The 22,857-nt window shown below is 39.3% G+C and overlaps 1 protein-coding gene across 1 annotated transcript; it reads right to left on the bottom strand.

Annotated features, from left to right (window-relative positions):
- Positions 1 to 129: 129 nt before the first annotated feature.
- Positions 130 to 20,963, bottom strand: LOC147856580 (protein SPIRRIG-like). The gene is made up of 20 exons (XM_087329046.1): positions 20,608 to 20,963; positions 19,687 to 19,830; positions 19,529 to 19,598; positions 19,048 to 19,133; positions 18,725 to 18,860; positions 18,572 to 18,631; positions 15,502 to 15,663; positions 15,194 to 15,388; positions 15,060 to 15,125; positions 14,876 to 14,990; positions 13,705 to 14,786; positions 12,859 to 13,591; positions 9,238 to 9,337; positions 8,023 to 9,131; positions 6,259 to 7,900; positions 3,216 to 6,149; positions 2,808 to 3,116; positions 2,418 to 2,721; positions 2,112 to 2,258; positions 130 to 1,996 (listed from the first exon to the last, which is right to left on the bottom strand). Exons 2-20 carry the CDS (start codon positions 19,791 to 19,793, stop codon positions 764 to 766), a joined length of 10,590 nt encoding a protein of 3,529 aa, XP_087185172.1. The 5' UTR covers positions 19,794 to 19,830; positions 20,608 to 20,963; the 3' UTR covers positions 130 to 763.
- Positions 20,964 to 22,857: the final 1,894 nt, after the last annotated feature.

The following is a 22,857-nucleotide window of genomic DNA, read 5'->3' on the forward strand; positions in this document are numbered from 1 at the left end:
TCAAAGTCAAGTGAGTTGATAGATGGGCTTTCAGGTATAATTGTGTGACATGTGTAATGCTAACAAATCACATTGCCAAATGAAAGGTACACAATATCATAAGAGTTCTTAATGTAAGATACATAGCTAGAACAAACCACACCATGTTTATTCCAATATATGAAAAACATAGATCGCAAAAAGAACTTGTATACATTTTTTTTGTAATAAAAAGACACCGTGATGGCAACAATATACATGAAATCGCCATTCTAGGTGCTTCCTTACAATAGGCCTATTTTTTGGCCCTTGCTCGCTAAAACACTAAATGTATTATACATCCACCTATACAAAGGGGAAAAACTCTCTCCCATGTGTCACATCTAATAGAGGACTTCCCCCAGATTTGTTGTATAGTTAGTTGTTAGTGGACAAAAATTAGAGCCAATAAGCAAAGCCTAATTAATGGGAGACTTGGTCCCTTTGGAGCGGGAGGGGCAGAGTTGATATAACTTCATGATGAAACTATCCAATATGATTTCTGCTCCCCCGATGTGTTGCACAATCTATGGAAATTTGTTCACATTTACAGATGCAGTATCAAGAAACCATGCTTTTCTTTAGTCTTTTCAACAGCAGCTTTTATCTTCACCAAGGACCTGAAGTGAGTGAGAGAATTCCGCCACATAATTGATTGGGTAATAAGTGTATCAGATGATACTTGAACGAACTAGTATTTTTAGCTCTGAAAGATGTGTTCTCATCAAATCATAATTACGACTCTTCATCTCTCGGTATTCACGTCCTCCGGAAGTATCCAGGAAACTATATGGCCACCCAAGTCGCCACTGAGAAGTAGCTTCAAATCACTGGTCACATGTACACAAGTGACAGCTTGTTTATGCCATTTCAGCACTTTAAACAGAGTGAGTTGATACTCTGGCATCGGTGTCATCTCAATTTTACCCTCCAGTTTTTCCAAAGAAGGATTACTATCATCCTTTTTGCTCGATTTCCTGGAAAGAGACCGCGGAGCGATACTCTGACTTCGTGTGAATACCCTTGACATATCCAAAGAATTATGATCCATGTGCCAAATCTTAATTGACCCACTCTGGTGGCCAGTAATCAACCAATCAGTTCCCATCCAATCCGAAAAGCAAGAGTTAGTCACTGAAATGATCATGTCAGAAGGTAACTGAGAAGTATTCACAGTGGCAAGACAGTCCCCATTAATGCTCCATATAGCAAGGGTGGTACCAGCTGCTGTAACTATATTACCTGTCATTTCATTTACATGTACTACCGATGCAGCCAAAGGCAGAAGAGGCAACTGTCGAACATACCTCAAGCTGCTCAGATCCCAAAGGATTATACTGCAGTCCTCAGAACCGCTAACTATGAGACTATAAGGCTGGCAAATTGCAAGGCAAGTGATCTTCTGTGTGTGAGCACACAGTGTTCTCTGCAACACTAAATAATGTTGTTTCTTAACACCTTGCTTCTGAAGCCGCCATACTGATAACATCCCATCCTCACCACCCGTCACCAAAATTCGTCCATCCCGACTGATGCCCGTGCATTGTATTTGCTCATTTCCATGCAATCCTTCATGAGTTGAGAGTAGCTTATCTTGGTCATACGAGAAAATGCGCAAGCTTTTATCTGCAAACCCCCAAGCTACATACTTCTTGTACGATCGGGGTTTCAAAATACGATTCACACCTGAAGCTAATATCTTTTCATGGAAATATACAACTTGGGAAATAGGAAAAGGATATGTCCGCATCTCCTGTGGAACAAGAACATTATGCCAACTCAAGATATTCATAGGAGTAAGTTTATTTTGGACTCTTCGTTTTGGATGTGGCTTTTGAAAAAGTTGTTTCGGAGTTTGCCCAAAATGATTGATTTGTGCTAAAATCGAGGCTTTCATATTCGGGTCATGAATTGAATCAATATCGACAGCATCTTCATATGTTAAGTGGAAGAAAACATTGGTAGCATCAACTGCAGCCTACAAAACAGTGGTAGATATGTCAGCTATATTTGGTTTTTCTTTCTTTTATCCTTCCAGAAAGGCTAACCAAGGTTTCAAATCCATGAATGAAATAAAACATAAATGAGCCAACCTGGCCTTGCTGCCGATAACCAAAGATAAGGTCTATCCAATGATGTAGATTTTCAGAAACATAACGTGATTCCAATGCTTCTCGATGTTTGCGTACAAATTCACGTGCACTACCTTTCGCCCATGGGGGAAGGAGAACCTCATTAACCTAGAAAACAATAAAGTTATTAATGGTTGAGACTCATTACATTCCGTCACCTGACAATGTATCCCATGGCTAATCATATAAGTCAGTGTGTATACACTTTAAGCTTATACGAGCCGGATAAAATATCATATATGAAGTTTTGCATTGAAAGAGATGTACCTTCTCCCCTGACTGCTTGAATCCAAAATCAAAGCCAAAACGATTCTCAAACATTTCAGGCAAGTAATAGAATTCTGGGATAAGCTCCTTTACATCTGCAGTGTTACCCTGACTTGCACTTAACCATGTTTCTTTTACACTGTAAAATAAGCGATCTGCATGGTCAAATTGTCCTCCTTGCAGTTTTTTGTTCTCGGTGCTGAAAGGTGGCAACCTGATTAGGTAGAATAGTACCGTTCCTGCACTTGAATAATGAGATCCATAGTGGAATTGTGGTATCTCGGGATCATCCCAGTTATCATACCTGGAAAATAAATTTATTTTCCTTCAAAAATGGAAATAGGACTAATAATAAAACAGAAATCATTGAACTAGAGATGCATTATTTACCTTCTTCTAAACTCATCTTCCCTCTCTGGAGACAAGGCACCCATTGGTTTGTTCAGCTGGCGAAAGGTTTTTGGGTCTTCAAGATTCAAAGAATCACTATCATAATCCGCTAGCACCCATGGATAGACTGGATATTGTGTTAGATCATTGTAGCCACGCCCGGCAAGGGTATTCAAATGCATTAAGTACTGGAAATTGGTAATTTCCCAATTTTGCCACCGTTTGCTGAATGTTTTAGCCATCCGCTTAAACAGTCCATTATTTTCACTGACATCTTCTTTTGAAGTACCTGAAATAGTAGCATCCAACCTGGGAATCCAAGTGCACAACAGTTTAGCTGGTGCACTAAGAAAACAAATTCCATAAGAAGAAAACCATTCAATAGAGATAGTTATCCTTAAAACATACATGTTGTTTCGGGGAAGATTCAGCGAAACAAGGTTCTTGAACACTTCATCTCTTTCATTTTTGTGGAACACAAGAAGATCATTGCAACCATCTGTACTGAAAATCTCAATTGCAACAGGGCGAAGCTGGTAACGACGTTTCAAAATCTCATGTACACTCTCTAACTTCCACTTCCGCCATGGGTGAGCCATATGGCTGATAGCCAGGTCATTCTCTCTTCCCCACACACCTCCTGTATATGCCCAAGCTCGGGCACCAATGCATTCACCTACAGATTCCTGCCAAGGATTGCTATCATTTAGTTCTCCATCCTGTGAAACAACTGGACTGCTTGATTTGACTCCTATTGCCTGATCAATCATCGATAATTGGTCTTTGCTAACTTTTTCACATATATGACCTGTTTGCTCACTTATGTAGATGTTCTCTATAATATATAAGCACAATTCTCCGATCAGAAATAATCCATCTTTTTTCTCTAGACCAGCAACTCTTTCACAATTATACCACTGCCTTATCTTGTCGCCTGGTTCTAGGAATGGCCTTATTAAATACTCTCCATCATCATGCATATATTTAGGTTCTTTCGTGCCCTCAGACTTTGGATCGTCACTTGGATGTAAAGATCTCCTTGCAGATCCTTGAATAGATTCTGATAATTCTCCAGGAATGCTGTGTTGAGCAGAGAAAACGCTGCTAGTTCTAGCAGCTTGGGAATGAATGCTCTCACTTTCCAACCGGGCACTATCAAATCCAGTGTACGCCGAAGACGATGTATTGTCTTCATCTTTCAGGTGTATATCCTGGTCTCTGTCTACATCTTCAACATATAACTGACTGTTGCCACTGCGATCACTCCAGGCAGTATCACCGATTGAAATCTGGTGAATAATTGGGTCATTATCAGCTTTTCCAATGTCTAAACCCGAATCCCTTGCACATTCCAGCCTAGGGCTGTTGACACATGTCATATCAATCTTAACTTTACATTGTATCATTTTTTTACGCATACGATATGGACCCTCTGTTGTACATAGCTCCCAATCAGGCTGCCCACTTCGTGTGTCCTTAAGCATGGGTAAGATGCTACGCTCATGTACAAGTTGTTGAATATGTTGCTCCCACTCACTTTCTGCGTGAAGCAACCAACCATACTTGTCTTGTCGGAGACATCTAAGGTCAGTTTCCATTGAACTCCGTATGGAATCAAGAGAATAGTGCCTTTCCTTCATCTTTTCCCAGTGGCGATCAGCAAGCTTTGAGATTTCCCGATTTCGCCTTAACCATTCTTTCTTCCGCCGGCCCTCTCCTTGCTTCAATCGGATACCAGGAAACTTAGCTACATTTGTAACACACTTCATCCACATGATAGAGGCACATTGATCTAACACTTTAAAAATGGTTTCCTTGGAGTTTTGAAACCATACACAGAAATCACGGATATTGCTATGGATGAGCTTGTCAAATCCATTATGCAACATATCTAATGCTTCACCTTGGGTTGCCCTGACTACAAGAAGTTCCTCTAGAACAGGTTTCCTAAAAGTTAACAGACTTTTCATGACCTCACCTGCCAGCTGGCCTAGTGTGCTTGGCTTTGCATCGCAAAGCAGATTTAGCAAATTTATGCTGTTGATACAAAGACAGCATGCTATATCAGTATCAAGATTTATAGGACTGAATATTAAATGTTTGTTAGATATCACCGCCTGGAGTAGACTAGAGATATCAACTGTAGCTGGGAAAGATTTTTCATCTAAATCGTCCTGTTTTCTTAATTCTGTCTTTTCCTGTTTGGATCCATCCTCTGTAACTGCTGTAATAAATGATGCAGAGAAACCATAGATGATCATGCGATTAACATTTTTCAGCAAACCCTGCACGTACACTTCCACTTGCCGTCCAATACCTCTTCCAAGTGACAGGAAACCCTTGCCAGTTGCTGGTGCTTCCTCAACCCTCCTGTCTTTGTTTGCAAGCTGTAACATTGACAAAAGAAACTCTAAAACTTTCAGCACTGAACCAGGCTCACTAAATGCACCGGTATAAACGCAGTCCACGAGAAGAGAACTAAAACTATCCAAGTTAGAAGACCATTTATTCTTGTCAAGTCTTTTGTTTACTTCTTCATCATCACGCAGCAATCTACGCTCAAAGCAATTCATTACACGACCCAGGCACAAACCTTGAAATGCCAGGGCAGTGTCTACAGCAACACCAAATGGTGTTGTCTCAAGAATCACTTCCACAAGTGAGAGAGCCCTAATTTGATCAGACAAACCATCAGCAAGTACCTCAGCAATCAGATCTAGGACAGCTACACAGCTTGAAGAGCAAGGACCACCGCCTGATCCCAGTGATTCAAGCCTTAGAAGAAACTCCGGCTTTAACTCATTAAATAGATAATCCAAATATCCATCTCCTGATGAACTCGGTCTGTAGTAAACCTCTGAATTCATTGATGTGCTTGGTGTTGAAATCGAAGCACCAATATTAGCCTCACTTCTGGATGAGCTCCCCATCCAGGAAGTAGAAAGATCGAATGGAGTAGTGGACATTGAATATGATGGCCTTAACAATAACCCAGATGCTTCTGAAATTGATGACTCTGGAGTAAATAAGAATTGAGATTCCGCTTCTGCGTGTGCTTTGTTCTCTGATTTGTGTCGTGGAACAGAAACAGGGGTTTGTGAAACTTGATGAACAATATCATCGGCGGCATAGTTCACATCAGGTATTCGTGTAGCAATCGAGTGCAACATGTTATCATCGCCATCCAGGTTCTTGGAATCAGATATTCTTTCAAATAAAACTGTTGACTCTTCACCATGCATAGAATCCAATACTTCAGCACTAACTACATCCTTGCTATCATTGAATTCATCCCTCCCTTTTATTTCTGCACATTGAAATCTCTGAGCAGCATATGCAGCCCTAATGTGAGCAATGTGCCAATAAATAACATTAGTACCCCAAATGTGTCGTGAGAAGAAGAACTGAAAACTAATCTAATTTTGGTACATGCACAAGAAAATTTACAAACCTGACACAGGAGAAATAGAGGTCACAACAACTCTCAAGAAGGTCCTGGCGTCTAAGTGCGGCTGAAAATGCTGGACACATCTTTGCAAGGTCTACCATGTAGCGTATCATAGAAGTTACAACTGCAGGGGAAGCAGCTTCACCACCTAGCAGCCTTGCTGCATATGTCTTATGCAATAATGCTTCCCCCTGCAGTTGCTCGGCAGAATCTGTGATGCCTGAGAAATTGTCATCAAACGGAAAAGACCTTTGCATTTTATCTGTTGCCTGTTCTGCTGAATTCAGTTTCAAACATAGTCTGTCAAATGCTCTCTTTGACATTAAAATGATTGCTTCTAGAAGATCTGTAAAGAGCAGCTCAACAGAACTTCCATTATCTGGCATAAGTGCAAGAAAGTCTAGCATTCTAACCTCTGGCTGCCTTGGATATACAGACTTGCCTAACATCAGACAGAAGAGAATATAATATATTTCTGGACAGTCAAAAAAACTTGGAAGGACCTGAATCAGCCCCTGAAAACCACCATTACTGCGGAACTTCATTTCAAAATTGCTAGGGGAAGAAAGGCAAACTCCAACTAAGGTCATCACCCAACGCATAGTTGTAGGATGTACAGCCTCATCGAGAAGATAAGTAATCAGCTTTAAAGAAACAGTTTTATGCCACGATTCAAAGATTTCTTCTGAAGAAACGGTTACTTGAAGATCAATAAGCATCTCAAGAAGCATATTTCGTACCACTACATGCATTCCACCAGGCTCCCTCCGTCCAGTAAATATTTCCTGAATCTTAGGTGGTTCGAATGTCATAATGACAAAATCAACAACACATCTCAGTTCGGATGTTAGAAGCCCATCTTCCAAAATAATCTCCAAGAGCACCACTAACTTTTCCAGGACAGGAGTTTCTACATCGCTCCTTTGTAGTGTAACAAGTAAGTGTTGTACAATGTTCACTCGTCGCAGCATTGCCAAATTGTGTACTCTATATTTGTGCATTGCCACCAGTCGTTCAATAAACCCAAGTAAAGCAAGCTGAGTGGAAACAGGAGCAGCAATCCACAACGTCCAATCAAGTAATACATGTTCCATCATCTCAAGGTTTGTAAGGATAAGGCCATTAGAGGTTTCATTAGACAGTTCAGAAATCTCTACATCTGAGTCATGGCTCATCATATCTTGCTGAAAGATATCACTGGAATCTAGCTGAGACCCAAATGGTGAAGCCTCTTCACCACTTGATTTGAGTGTACGATCCAACTTAATACCACCTGTATGATTACCAAGCAACGGGGGAGTACTGAAGGAACCTATGTTGTCTAGGTTAAACAAGGAAATTCCACAGGCAGCAATCTGGAATAGCATGTCCAGATCCTGGATATCAAAGTGATGCATCCTATGGTGCAAAAACAGAGCCAGAAGATGATAACCTCTGGTAGCACTCATATCATAAGCATTTTGAGAGCTCCATCGAAGAACACTTACAAGCAAACTAAGTGCTACATGTAACAACTCTTTACTCTCGGCAACTTCAATCAATGCCAACACTACTGCAACTCCTCCAATTTTCCTTATATTTTCGCTAAGACTGCATGGAGAACATACAGTGATGTCTCCATATAGCCTTGCAATGCGAGGTAAGCCTGTTGCATAGCATTGAATAGACGTAAGTTATTGGTGTTAGAAAAAAGAAAAATGAACACATTAGCCATTATTGAGAAGAAACCAAACATTAAAATGAGAATACGATAGAAATTTCACAAACCACCAAATGGTGAAGCTGCAGCAGATAAAGGATCCAAAAGATTAACCAGAGTTATGCCCCCTGATGTATCATTATCAGAGTAAGTTCCATCAAAGCAAAATATGAGCTTTTTACTTGACAACTGGCTCACAAAGGTAGTTAACCTGTCTACATCCCACACAGTTCCACTGCCTCCAGACTTGGTTGATAATTTTAGGCTTTCCTCTACCTTCTGATTGCTAGCACCATATGCTAATTCTAGTTCCAGCCCCTCAAAAGTTCCCAAATTTCCCCCACTGCTTGCCTCATAAGGCAAGAACCAAAGCAAATCTGCATCTTGAAAGAGACCATGATAGCGCCTTCCTAAGGCATATATCAAAAATATGGCTTGTGATGTCAAGACCTCCTCAAATAAGTAGCATGCACCAAGGCTCCAGCGCATTAAGGAAATTTCAAGATCGGAAGTCAATGTCCCGATGGTTGCTTGGAGACTTTTACCAACATTGGAAACTGAGTATCCAAGTTTGCCTGTTTGCCTCAGCTTTCCGTTCACATAAAGACAGGCAGTGCTAGACTGAAATAACCCAGCTAAGATATTTGGCTTGTTGTGTACAATAACCACATGCTGCCATATGCCTTCTTCCAGAAGCACACCCTTAAATGACAAGAAACTAGTATTACTTGTTGCCAAATACAAAGTACCAGATTCTTCCAAATAAAGCTCGGCATACAATTGGCTTCTTTCTTCCATAGAGCCTACAGAAAATATATGAATCTTTTTATGCTCCATTGCGTGTGGACCAGACCAACTTTTTTGGTAAGTATTATTGGGTCCAAAAGCATTATGTTCTTTACTTCTGGTTCTTCTGTATCTTATCCAAAATGCAAATGAGTAGCCAGCTGCCGGTGGCCACGGCCTGTTCCCCAATGATATATTCATGCAAGAATAACCAGATTTTCCAGTTGACATATCAATAAAACGTACATTATAGCTGTTTTCTGACATATTAGATTCAAGTTGGATCATCCTCTTCATTGATTCGAGGAATATCTGATCATCCTGTTGCTTAGAAGAGTCTCTACTCAACCATATCCAGCGCACTAAAGTCCTCAAATCAGCTGTACATAATCTGCCCATATTTAAATATATGTAACGAGAATACAGGTTTCTTTAGTATGTCCATAAATCCATGAATATTTAGCAATTCTATAAATTAAAAGGATAGAAAAGGAAACCTGTATGAGCCGAGGATTTCTACAATGCGTAATACTTGTTCAAAAAGAGTTGTGTTGCCACCAGCAGACCTTGCAATCTCCAAAAGCAAGGATATGCACCCTAATAAATGAGATAAAGTGATTAGTTCTATCTCTTTTTTTGTATAAGGTACTATATTATGTAGCATACAAGAATACAAAGGCTTGGGGACCAGGTCAGATCATTACTCAAGTATGATAAAAATGCACGCAATGAATCTGCTACTCTTGTGCCCTAGGCTTATCTCTATATCTTTCCTTTTGTAAAGGGTGCTGTATTTAATAACACCTACGTCTCTGGAGTCCTGTCAAAGCATCCACAAGCGAGAGTGATGCTTATTGTTGGTATGCCCAAATAACATCGTGGTTTGGATTGCATGGTTTCAGCATTGATGAGATTAGTTCCTTCAATGACTTGCCCAAAGATTAGAAACGCCATTAGCTAGCATCTCATTCATGGCCTTCTATCGAATACTTCTCTATGTTATTGTGGATGGATTTATTATACTACACCCTAGATATATTTGTCTCATATAAATTGACAAGTTCATACTTCATCACATCAGTGTAGATACAGATAGATAGGTCAAGGGTTGAACTTCATGAGGAAAGGACATATTAGCTCTGCCATACACAGCCCAACTCTTAGAAGCACTACATTTGCAGCTACATGGTATAATATTAGATCCCAGGATGCTTCAGATACCTTGTTTAGGGCAGGATTTGAACCATTATCCCAAGTGGTGGACTTCTACACCATGAGCAAAGAATATCCAAGTTATGCCTTACAGAGCCTGGGTCTGACGAGCGCTACATATGCCATCATACAAAAAAATACTAGATCTGAGGGCACTTCCATTATCTCATAAGGGAGGTATTTGAACCATTTTCCCAGGTCGTAGACTTCTATGATGAGATATGTTTGGACCTATCTTTTACTAGAGTTTTGCAGAGTCAGGAGTCTATTTTGAGGATTACAATGCCAACAGAAGAAGTCCTGATCAAAGGCATGACAAGGTGCATCAGACCAAGCATAATCACCAACAGCTTGTAGAGGAATATGGCTTGAATGAACAGCTCATCTGGTTCAACAAAATTCCCTAGGATATACAGATCATAACATGAAAAACATTATTACATTCGAGGATACATAGTATCATTGGCCAAGATTGAGACCAATATTCCAGGCAGTCCTTTGTGGACGGCATTGAAGTGATACGGCATCATCCTAGTAGGGCATTCACAGCCTGATCCACTTGCATTTTCGCAAACATAGATCGAAGATATATTAATTTCTACATTGCATTCTCCACATTACTTGTACCCATGATCCCTAAGTCATTGTACTTTGAACACAGCCTAGTTTAGGTACAATCCAATTTTTCTTTATTTACCACATTCTATAAGATTCACACGGACGTACCATTTGGGATCATAGATCACTTTGACCATTTGAATGTGTTAATATAACATTTTATTTCTCTCTCTTGCTGTACTTTATTGATGAGAATGTTCTGCTATGTCCTGATTGTAACATTTATGGGTCTTATAGGCCACTTTGTCCTCTTTTAGAGAAGTTCTATATTCATCTTCATTGTTTGAATTGGAATTTAGGGTTGTCGTCTAGTGGTAAATGTGTTTTTATTAACTTGTGCACCTGAGTTCAAATCGCACCAAATGCACTAATTTACTGGCTCCATTCAAATCCCACAATTTACAAGCTGACAAAATGGAGTTGAATGCATGCCTTCTAGTCTCCTCCCAACAACCCAACCCCACTGATCTGCTGATAGTACTAAGGTGGCAAAATGGTCCTCGAGGTTGATTCAACAAATGGGAAACTGTCGATTTGTTGGATTACAAATATATATAAACAGGGGCATAGCCACATCATCTGGATGATATCCAGGAAAAAATCTAAATTTGAACATCATTCACAGAGTACATACAGGACACATGCATGTCACATACAAGATACTCTGATACATACAGGACATGTATGTGTCAAACTATCCTGTATGTGTGTCAATACCATACAAATTAAGATCACATCTGATCATCTGTCAATACACCCATGTGACAACAAGCTAGAAGTCCACACGATCAGTGAGTCTAACAAACTCTATCATTGGGTATTCCAGATGCACAATCTCTCCTTGAGGGCAAGCAGGCTCTAAACAAGGGAATGATGATAGCCCAAGGTTTATTAATGGAACACATGAAGAAAGTAATCCGGCCTTCTATGAGTCTCAATAAAAAGAAAACTGAAAGACCTCATCTTGGAACCCAACTAGTAAGGTAATCAGCAGAAAATTAAATGTGAAAATTCTTTCCACAGGTCATAACCGGGAACGAAAGAGAGGAATGAGAAACATGGAAAGTGGAGATCCAACTCCATCTTAGGATCTAAAATACCCAAATCACCCTATGATTTAGAAGTTACAACACCAATTAAGAAAGTTTGGGACTTAAGTTTGACAAATAAATATATGAAAAAATCAAATTTATTGCTTGGCTCTATATCTAGGAAGATGTGTCGTTGACAGCTAGCAGCACCTGATTAGGTGCCACGTGAGGTGGAGCAAGCACCTGGTCAGCTACCAAGCAATGTGCCGCAACTGATTAGTTCATAGATACCAATGAAGTAGCTTCTGACACATAGACTGAATGAAACACATTCACCCCTACCAGGAAACAAAGATATTAGCGAGTCTGGCCCATGAAGACTCCCCATAGGATGGTAGCATTGCACCAACAAAGAAAGAAAAACACTTCCTCCAATTGAGACTACTACACTAAAGCAGCCAAAAGTATCAAGAGTAAGCATGATCCTAGTATCTGTCCATAGCCACAGAAAAATGGCAAACATAAGATCTTTGATCAGCGTTTACTGCATGGCGTAGTTTCTTCACAACCACAACTGATCCTTGAGAAAAGTAAAGATAGTCTCGGTATGGAATAATCATAAATGAAGGGCGTTGAACCCTGGAGAACAAACTTCATGAGAGTGAATTGACAGACGATTTCACCACAGATCATAAGCAACACTGTGTCTGATAATAAAACCCCAGAACGTGAGTGATACAATGTTACAGAGAGCTCATACGCAACATTGTGTACTTCAGAACACGTTTTCTCAAAATCAAGAAGCAAATTAGTCATTGTCCGGTATGATTGGTTGCTTTTTATCAAAACTGCAGTTTCACATTAAATTCAAAACTAATCCAGACCGTTCATCAAATATGCATGTTCACACTGAAATAGACTCAGACCCTAGATCTGGCTGTCTGCCAAGTCCATTAGAATAAAATCCTATGAACTTTCTGTTTGGGAAAACCAAAGCAAAGATTAACATTATCCCAGAAGTTTAAGTGCCACATGTCTCACTATCATGGAACATTGCTCTAAAATTATTTTTCTCCAGTTTCACAAATGGAAGCTAACATAAACATATACAGTGGGAGAGTAAAAACCTACACATGAGTAAATGCATTACAGATTTTAATTATGTATTTTACAAATTGCATAAAGTAGATTTTACTAGCATTACTAAGCCCAAGAGTACATGACAACCCAAATATAAACAAAACGTTTATGGCTTACCTGCAGCAGTTATACAATCTCTGTTGTGGGTACATGCTTGTGAAAGTTTCTTCAGAACTTCAAGTATTCTCAACTGCAAACCAAATGAGAAGTACTTCATGCAGCTTATTACAATTTCAATAGCTCCTGCATTTAATACAAGATCAGGTGACTCAACATCATATAGATCAATTTCTGGAATTGTAACAAGTGAAGTTCCAGTCTCCTCAAGTTTCTGATTGAAATTTGGTTCCTTCTCAGATGACAAAACAAGCATCTCCCCAGATGAACTTTTCTTCTCTAAGGCAAGGCCCAGAAGCAAGTCAGCAACTAGTTCTTCATGTTCTACACACAGTAAGCCAGAATCACTTAAGAGTTCCTTAAAGGTTTGTGACGAGATTATCTTATGCAATCGTAACCTATTGGCGGCATTATTGGACACTGCTTCTTTCACCACATTAATCAGAGATTTAAATACTTCACAGTGTGAAATCAATAACAACGATGAATTCTCTTTCCCCTGACTGAGCTCTCTATCTGTTGGAAAGCTGTATAATATTGTAAAAAGAATGCTAAAACCTGTGGCTGTACCAAACACATCTTTGCAATTGTTATTTGCAGCAAGGATTCGGTAAATAGCCCACAAAATATCCTTTTTTGTTTCAACATCCACCTTAATTTGTTGACCTAATGAATTTGCTAGTGATCCACTTTTCACCACCTCAATAAGTGCACCAAGTTCCTCAGGATGGGACTGCATACATTCACAAATACTTAAATTACACATGAGTCATTATTTTAGAATATTACATGCACAGGGTCACAAAGCATCTTTACACTAGTACCATCCTATCCTTTATTACTGACCTGTTTCACATCTTCACAAACGAGGCATGTCATTAAATGAAGGACACCACTACGATGGTGAGGAGAATTTAAGAGTGGAAGAACTGCAGCTACGCCATTCATTTTCCTAAAAGCTGCCTGGTTTGCCTCTGTGCCTTTAAGCATTGAGACCAAAAAGTCCCATACAATTGTAAGAGTATCGCTGTCCTCAAAAAGGTCTGCTTTGGGTGAAAATTGCACAGTATCTGAAGAGGAAAAGGATATACTCCTTAAACTCACCTCTTCACTTAAAGTGTTGCTGTCTGTCTGAGTCGTTCTTTCTGTGAGAAGATTCCTTTGAGGATTCAATGAATTCAACATCTTTAAATTATCTATGAGAACTTCCAGTGCTCCAACTTCCCTAAGGACTTTCTTGTATTGTTTATCAAAGGAAAGTAACTTTGCAAAGAATATTAAAATATTTCGTTGCATAGAGTTACGGAGAGGTTGTTGCAATAAACAGCAAAGTGAAAGCAATTCTTGCTCGAGATTACAATTAACAACAGTGGCAGCATATTCTAAGACCTTTAATAGTTTCTCCTGAACCATCTCCGGCAAGCTTGGCATGTTCAAAATGAAAAGAGGAAGAGTTCGTAGCTCTTGACATAAGATATAATTGTCAATATGACTGGAGAATATCCGAAGAAGCCGATCCAAAATTTCCAGCTGTAATTTAACATTTCTAGCTTCCAAAAAGATGTCTTGTAAAACTTGAACAGCCTCCATATCCTTGACTTTTCCATCCATTGGAATTTCATCATTGCTTGGAGTCACTCCACTGTCAGAGAACAGAAATGTACGGCCTATACCGCCAGATGATTTCATTATTACACTCTTAACCATGCCTTGAGGTCCAGATGCCCCCACTTGAGCTAGATTAACAAGTATATCAAGCAAGCGTGTAAGCACAAGAGGCAAGCTTTCCCCCGAGTTCTTTTCAGCTTCACTGCTAGACATGAATGACCTGTTTGATGAGAATTTCTCCGCAATGCTCAATGCAAATTGGACTAGGAAGCGGTAGCCATGCGCATTATGCAAATCATCCCTTAGCCTAACTGATGACTCTGCCAAACCAAAGCAAATAAAATAGTAATACAGTTACGGCTGAAGGTTAATTTAGAGGCCAACATCAGGAAAATAACAGCATTCCCACCTAATCTACATGAAAGTTCAACACACTGTAGCATTAGATCTACGACATCCACGGCATATTCTGCATCTTGAATGGTGCCATCAAATTCCCTGATAACTTTAAGGAGAACTTTAACCTGTATATCCAAGCTTTGTGAGGTAACATCCACCAAGAAAATAATAAAATCCAAAGAGAAAATGCCTACCAGCTGATGTGTATGAATGTAATGTGCTGAGCTGCCATTGTCATTATTAAGGAGCAAACACAATATCTGTTAACATAGACAAGCAAAATGTTAAACAGATGACCATCGCAATTGAATCAGCTGGTAGCAAATACCTGTAAAGCCTGCCGATGAAGCTGAGCCAGAGAGACACTAAACTTCACAGCATCAGCACTAATTAGAGAAAACTGCTCATGGCGCATTGCAGCAATGTGGAACAACAACTGTAATGAGTTATCTTCAGCCAAGCTTTGAGTTGCGCCTGGATGTTGAGCCAAAGCTTTCATGATGTGCACAATGCTTCCCTCCACCTATACAAAAACTCCCATTTATCAAATTAATGCATTTGCACTGATAACAGTTTAAATCCTATAATCATCTTGAATTGTCTGCCTTGGCTCCTTACGGATTTCATAAGTTTTACCATGAGTTTGGAGAGAGGCTCTGAGTCAGTTTCAACAACGTGAGCGGTGTTTTCTGCTGATGCAGCTGAATTTTCGAGCCCTGGTTGACCAAAAATCATGTGCAGAACCCACAGAAGACATGAAAGAAGACCGGCATCAAGCAATGGCTGGACATCAAGTGGCTGCAAAGAAACCTCTCTTTTTTCATAAAGAGTGTTGCATCATACAAAACTATAGATACATATTCACAAGATCTCTGTCAAACATCAGGACATTAAAAATCTCTTGCTCTAAGTCCAAGGTAATGGATACAAAATGTATCCGTTTTAATCCACAGGTTGAGTTTGACCTCTAAAGGATGTTAATATAGCTATACAAATATTACAATATGCTGATGATATTGTGCTGATTTCTGACTCTCCAGAGGAACTACAAAACCATCTAAATGCCTTAAAACTATTTGTACGGACAAAGGTTTGTCAATAAACATGGATAAAACTAAAGTGATGGTGTTTGACACCACTCAAGCATGGGTAACAAGATCAGAACCGGAATTCTTCTTGGGATACATATGCTCCTACACATACCTCAGAGTAACATTTACAAGGCCTAGGTTCTCCTTACGAGAGGCTGCTTGTGCCTGACTTTCTCGTAGATATGCAGCCTTTGGTGCTCTGAAGAGACAATATGCACATTTCCAGTTCCAAGAGGCATAAACTAAGTTGTGGTTATTTGATACACTTGTCACACCAACTCTTCTCTATGGAGTAGAAACGTGGGGACCAAGTCTTAACAAGGCAAATAATTGGAAAATTTTAGAGAGACTGTCAGTGTCAATGATTGCTCGCATGATAAGGAGCAAAGCATCGGTGCCCCATGATATAATCCGGGCAAAGATGGGAGCGGCACCTATAATCACCGAGGCATTGTTCCGATCAGTGGCATGTATCCAACATATTTGGGAGGCTCCCTAAATGAAGGTACCCAAGGTTGGCACTTATGTCATCAAGAGAACTGGCTGAAAATGGAGACATTCATTGTTGGTATGCTGAAATACGGCAATGGCTCGAGTCACATGGCATAAGTATAAATGCACTACCCCCATTCCAATATAGCTTGGACTGTCCCCATCTAAATAATATGACCAAAGTGGAAAAGAGTAGAGTGATCCGAACTGATATTATTAACTTGGAAAACAAAATAACATGGATCAGCCCCAAAATATCACTTGGTACAAAGATGGCCCACTACAAGACACACTTTTTACACACATCGGAGAATGGATTCATCATCAGGACACCTTATATGGACATACATCTATCCTATATGTTGCGTAGTGTCATAGGGCAGCTGCAAACTTCATCACATCAGTTAGAGATTGAGGTGGGAAGATATACACAAATACCTCTAGAAGAAAGATTTTCCCAATTGTGTCATCAGCGAGTGGAATCTGAAGAACACTATGTCACTGTAGTGTCTTTTAAGAAATCAGAGGGAGATAACATTGCCTCTTTAAATAAGGCTTTGGCCCACTACGAAAGGTAATGGAATATGAGGACCAACAGTGCCTAGGAATTTTCTTGCTAGAACTCAAGAGACATATGGAAAAGTTGTTGAAGGACAATAATACAGCCACACAAGCTCATCCACAAAGAATGATCACAACTTTCTTTAGCCCCATCACTCCTACTAATGCTACAAGGCAATCAAGGGATACGCAAATGGGTTCCTGACCAGGACATAACAAAGGGGTTACAATAGATCAGGCAATAGCAATTTGTTGTGCACGTAGGCCCCGGTCCCATGGACCATGAACTCAGCACCCTTATCATCAACAGATAAAGACCATTATCTCCTGCCATCGCAGGTGCTTCCCTCACTTCGGAGACCTCTCCATTCTGGATCGACCTATGCTAGAGATCTTTCGAAGACAAAAGTTATAATATATCTAACTTGAGAATCTCACATGTGCCAAAAACTAGATTCCCTCATCTCTTATCATCTTATTTACTTTTATATTTACTGAGTAATATTTATTTTATTTTGATTTGTTGTTCTCAAAGACGAGACAACACTTGAGATGTAATCTCTTGTTTGGTCTTATTGCCCATTTTGGCCTCTTAAAAGACATTAATATTTCTTTCTTTCTTTCTGTCTCCCTCTAGAAGTTACACTCTCTTAATTGTTTACACCACTTACATCAGGGAGAGTTGCTTCTCTATTTCCAACAATTGACCTATTTGTTTTAGATAAGCTATACATTGAGGCATTAACAATCAGATGTTAGGACGACCTTCAACATGTTAGGAACACCCTCCATAATCCAACTGAGCTGAGGTTAGGTAGATCATGCAGACAGATCACGTGCATGTTTTCTATGTTCTATGCTAAATATTTCCCACAAGAATATGAGTGTATTTGGATCGCAAGGGGCACAGATTTTATTAAATACATTAGGCCTAATTCATGATACAGAAGCAGAAAAACAGTCCTGGGGACATCTTCAGTTTGAAGATTTGTTTACCATCAACACTGCACTTAAAACACACATGAAACACCAGTAACAAATCATCTACTCTCTCCGATCTCTATCTACTTTTTTATACTATCTATCTATTCTCTTTACATAACAACGAGAAATAATTCACACTAGATGGGTGGAGCAACAGTCACTTTTTAGGGTGAAAGATTTGTCTGCAGTCAGCATAGCACTTCAAACTGCCAGCAACAAACTTCTTACCCCTAAGGATACCCCATAAGTGTCCTCTGCCAAGAGTATCCCTACCCCATTGGCAAAAAATGTGGGGGTAGAGGTAGATATTTGTGATTCTTCTGTCACCTGATGTGAATGGATCTTTTAAATGCTAGTTGAACATACACATGTTTTATATCCATCCGCCAATTAATGTGTTCGGAGTTTTATGTGCGTGCATGTATATTTTTGTATATACATGTAGCTGAACACAATGATTATACATGAGAAATAGGTATATACATGTATGAGTATGAAAGGTCGGATGCACATGCATAATTTAAACTTCAGAGTGACTTCTAAGCATATATTATACAAACACAGAACAAGAAGCTTACAGGAGAAACAAGGCATTGAAGAGCATATAGCATGTTGACACCATTACTACTCGTCTCTTCCTGAAATATGAGAAAAGTTTGGTTCAAAAACTAGAATCTATCTCACAAATACGAAATAAAGCCTAGGTTTTATAACTCCAACTCTTATTATACCTTTGGGGACTTGGTCAAGAAATGCAAGATTTGTTCGATAACTTGAGGTGCACTTGCATTGTATGTCTTTAGCTTATTGACCTCTGTTACCAATGCTTTCGCCACCATAAATGAAAATATACGTGCATCCACAAGTCTATACATTGTAAAATGACGGCCTCAATGATTGTTGTTTATATATAGGATGAGATTTGATCAAGAGATACATGTTTTGTTCTTAAAAACAAAAGATTTTAAGCCTATTTCAGCACGCATGTACTGATTCGCACACTTTCAATCTGAATCAGTAACTACAATGAAATGACAGAACGCTAGAAACATACCTATTTACAACAGGACTGGCATCTCCAATTTTCCTTGAAAGTCTGCAAAAAATATTTATCGCCATCTCCAATGCTTGCTCTTTCTCCTGCACGAGATAGATTTCTTGTAAGGGATTCAAGACCCAAAACGGTTACAACAGAGAAGAAAGCTAGTAGAATTTACACACATTCAAGATGATCCTATGAGCTAGCACCAGACAAATCCTTGGTTCTCAATGCATCATAATCAGGGATCTAGATCCCAATGCATTTTAATAGTGTCAGAAAAAACAACAGGCCAATATTTGCAAGAGAGGTAAATGTACAGAATAGGGAATAAAATTTCAACTAAGATATAGCAGCTCTTCCATTGACGTGTCATTAAAGGCTCTCAATACTTATATACTCTTGTTTGCGATTTATAGATGCATTGTACACGCCCATGGGACTTCAGAACTCGAGAAAAAAATCAAAAAAATACATATTGTTTGAATATGGATACCTTCTCCGACGGAGATGAGCGAAATTCCTCCCAAAACTTCCTGAAGTCTTGTTCTGATTCTTTATCATGGCTGCAAAAAAAACCATGATTACAGACCCTCTTTTACAATGTTTATACTGAATTGAGAAAAAAAATATTAATCTTGTAGAAGGAAGTACCTTGATTTTTCAGGAGATCCACTGAGAGGATTATTAAATTGATCATGTACTGTGGTTTGTAGGTTGGGATGTCCAACTTTATCTTTAAACCTTGCCACCCATTTCATCGTTGCTTATGTTGGTAATCCAATAAAAAATTAACATCTGTAAAATTTGATGAAGTAAATACACCATTAAGGAATCCAACAAATAAAAACTGTCTTGTTTTATCTGATAAAACAATGGATTTTATAGGCTGATTCCTGTCTTTTTCTCGATTTACTTGTACTGGGATTGTTTCGTAGTTTAGTGGATCAGATTTCCTTCTCGTACACAAGATCACAGGAATATCCTGGATAAGTTTTTAAAATTCACGGGAAGTTTAGCTGAGAATTTTACATACCTCCGTCACATTGTGTTCCCTCTTTACCATAATAATTATATATCATGCCTGACATAGCCATCGTTTTTATGAAAAAAATTTGAAAGGAAAACCATGGTGTTTTTACTTGCCTACAAGCTGCATCAGGGCCAGCTATGCCTAATATTTATGGTTTGAAACATCCATCTCATTCATGTAAGAGCATTAATGACCTGGCTAAGCATAGAAAACACATGGTTCTGTGTAATCACATATGCACCAGATACTATAGTTATGACACATGATCCCTATAAGCTACAAAGATGGCCAATTACGAGAAACATGGTATCTATACTCACACACGTATATGCCCCCTACCTCTGCGAAAAATTTGTTTTCATGGGCTAAGCATAGAGAAATATGGTATAGGTGCATGTCATTACATCCATACCACATCAAAGCCAACCATAACTATTATCTATTATCCATGGGCATATGAATTGTTGTAGGTAGCAGCTAATGTTTGCACGACCATAAGAATCTTCAGAAATGAGAGAGAAGTAAGAAGAGATGTGGCTTACCTCAATATAATTAAACGACAATGGGCATATTGGGAGTGCAAAAAAGTCCAGAAACAGAGCCAACTCTCTGCAAGCAAGTAAAGATTTTTGATCTGATTTCTTTTGGATATGTATGTGCGTATGTAGAATTTGTTGTGAAATGGCCCTGTTCTGTTTCTGATTATGTTGCAGATCTAAGTGGGAGAGAAGGGGGAGGGGAGAGAGGGAGAATGCAAATGAATCAAGGTCAATCTTTTCTTTCTATGGAGAGAGAGAGACTGCGTGTGTGGACTTGTTCTCTACCTCTCTGTGGGGGAGAAGGAGGAGGGGGTGTGGCTCTATGGGCGTGGTGGGTATGTCGCTCTGGTGGTGGTGAAGTAGTGAGGGATAGGAAGGAAGAGAAAAAAAAAGGAAGAAATATTTAGAGAGAGAGAGAGAGAGAGAGAGAGAGAGGCCATGCCAAGGGAGAAAGTTTCTCTCGCCTACACAGGGGAGAGAGAGAGAGAGTCTAGAGAGAGAGAGAGAGAGCGAGAGTCTAGAGAGAGAATGCTATGTATGTATGTATTATGTATATGTATTGGTGTGGTTCACATACATACATACATATTGCGTGTGTGGAATGGGTCCCCCCCCCCCCCCCCCCTCTGTCTCTCTTTCTCTCGCTCTCCATTTTTACTCTGCTTTACTTTAGGGCTATAAAACCCTCCTCTCCTCCTGTGTTCCTCTTGTCTCTTGCTCTCTGCTCCATCAATGCATCCATTTCATGTCATGGCCTTTGCAGCCTACTGTGTTCGGGAAATGGATCCATTACGTATCGGTGTTTATCTCTTCAAATCTGCTACGACTGTGTTCGGGAAAGTATTTGTCTCTTCCAAAACCTCACACATTTTCTTACTCTCGTGGAGCATATTCGCACGGGCTCTGCCAATACACCGCCAGATAGATGCATTCTATCTATGTCGACTTGTCGATGTTATTAGATCGAGTTGTGTTGGGTTCTCAGGCGTTTTGGACAGTTTCTTTGCCCTTAGGTTGAGTCCATGTCGTGCCTTGTTGTGTCACCTACATTAGGTTCAATAGTGGCCCTTCCATTTGTATTCCAATGAAGCTTCTTCTTTGCATGGCCTTTGTGGGTTCATGTGGACTTTGTTCGTTGAATTATAATCTACCATAGGGTTCTTTCGAGACCACGTTTGACAGTGCGTCTTGGTAGCATAGTTCGTGAAAGGGTCTAAGGATGAGTTCAAGGGTGGGTCTTGTTGCTACTCTCATATTCTTAAGTCTACATTCTGTTGCACTTGTGGACACTAAGGTTGGGTTCAACCATAAGTGTAGACTATTTAAGTATTTTATCATAATTGTAGATCCTCCAAGTCACCAAAAGTGCACGCTTTATCTTCACTATGTTGAGATACAATACAAAAAAAGTCAATTTCTCATGGTATCATAATAATTATGTAGGGTGGATAGCACTCTTTTGGTGCTAAATATGGAAATGTTTTCAAATAATGAAGTATGGTGTAGCCAAATGCTTCATCATTCAAATGAATCCATGTTATTTACATCTATTTACATTGAATCTCATCTTAGAGGGTAGGCCACCTTTTGCTTTCCTTCCAAGATTATTTAATAACACCATATATTTACGACCTCTAGCTTAACCATGAATATTGCTAAAATTTTTGGTTTGTTTCGTAAGTTGCATTGTTAAAGGATACTATAAACAAGTATCCAAAAGCGCAAGGAAATGAAATTGCCAAACATTGTGCTTGCTATAACATTCAATCAAAATTTGTTAGTGTAATGTCACATGTGATTATATGTGTTTGTCATGATGATATGTAGCAATACATTTATGCCCACAATTAAGCTAAAGTTGGCTCATTCCCTTTTGGATGGTGACCATATTTTGGATGGCTATCATATGTACATACATTGGTGTCGGTTTCTAGGCTATACCTTTTTGTACTTTTACCCCATTGATGGTCTATAACACTAAACACAACGCATTGGTTCCCAACTTTCACACATCTTTATTACACCATATATATTTCCCATTGATTTGCTAAACTCCACTATGGAACGTAGGGGCTCATGCATGACATTCTCTCTACTAGACCACGTTGGTGAATAGAATTCAACAACATTTGAATGGATGGTATAAAGCCCTCTAGCTTTTCATACATTCGAAGGGAATTTAGTCTTAAACCTTTAAATTGAGCTCGTGAGTTTGCAACCCCACTTTTCAATTGAACTTATTGCTTCTCACCA

Source organism: Azolla caroliniana, unplaced genomic scaffold (genome assembly GCF_043228905.1).
Source record: "Azolla caroliniana isolate FFs.n. ecotype wild unplaced genomic scaffold, voAzoCaro1.0.p SCAF_13, whole genome shotgun sequence".
Classification (NCBI taxonomy): Eukaryota; Viridiplantae; Streptophyta; class Polypodiopsida; order Salviniales; family Salviniaceae; genus Azolla; species Azolla caroliniana.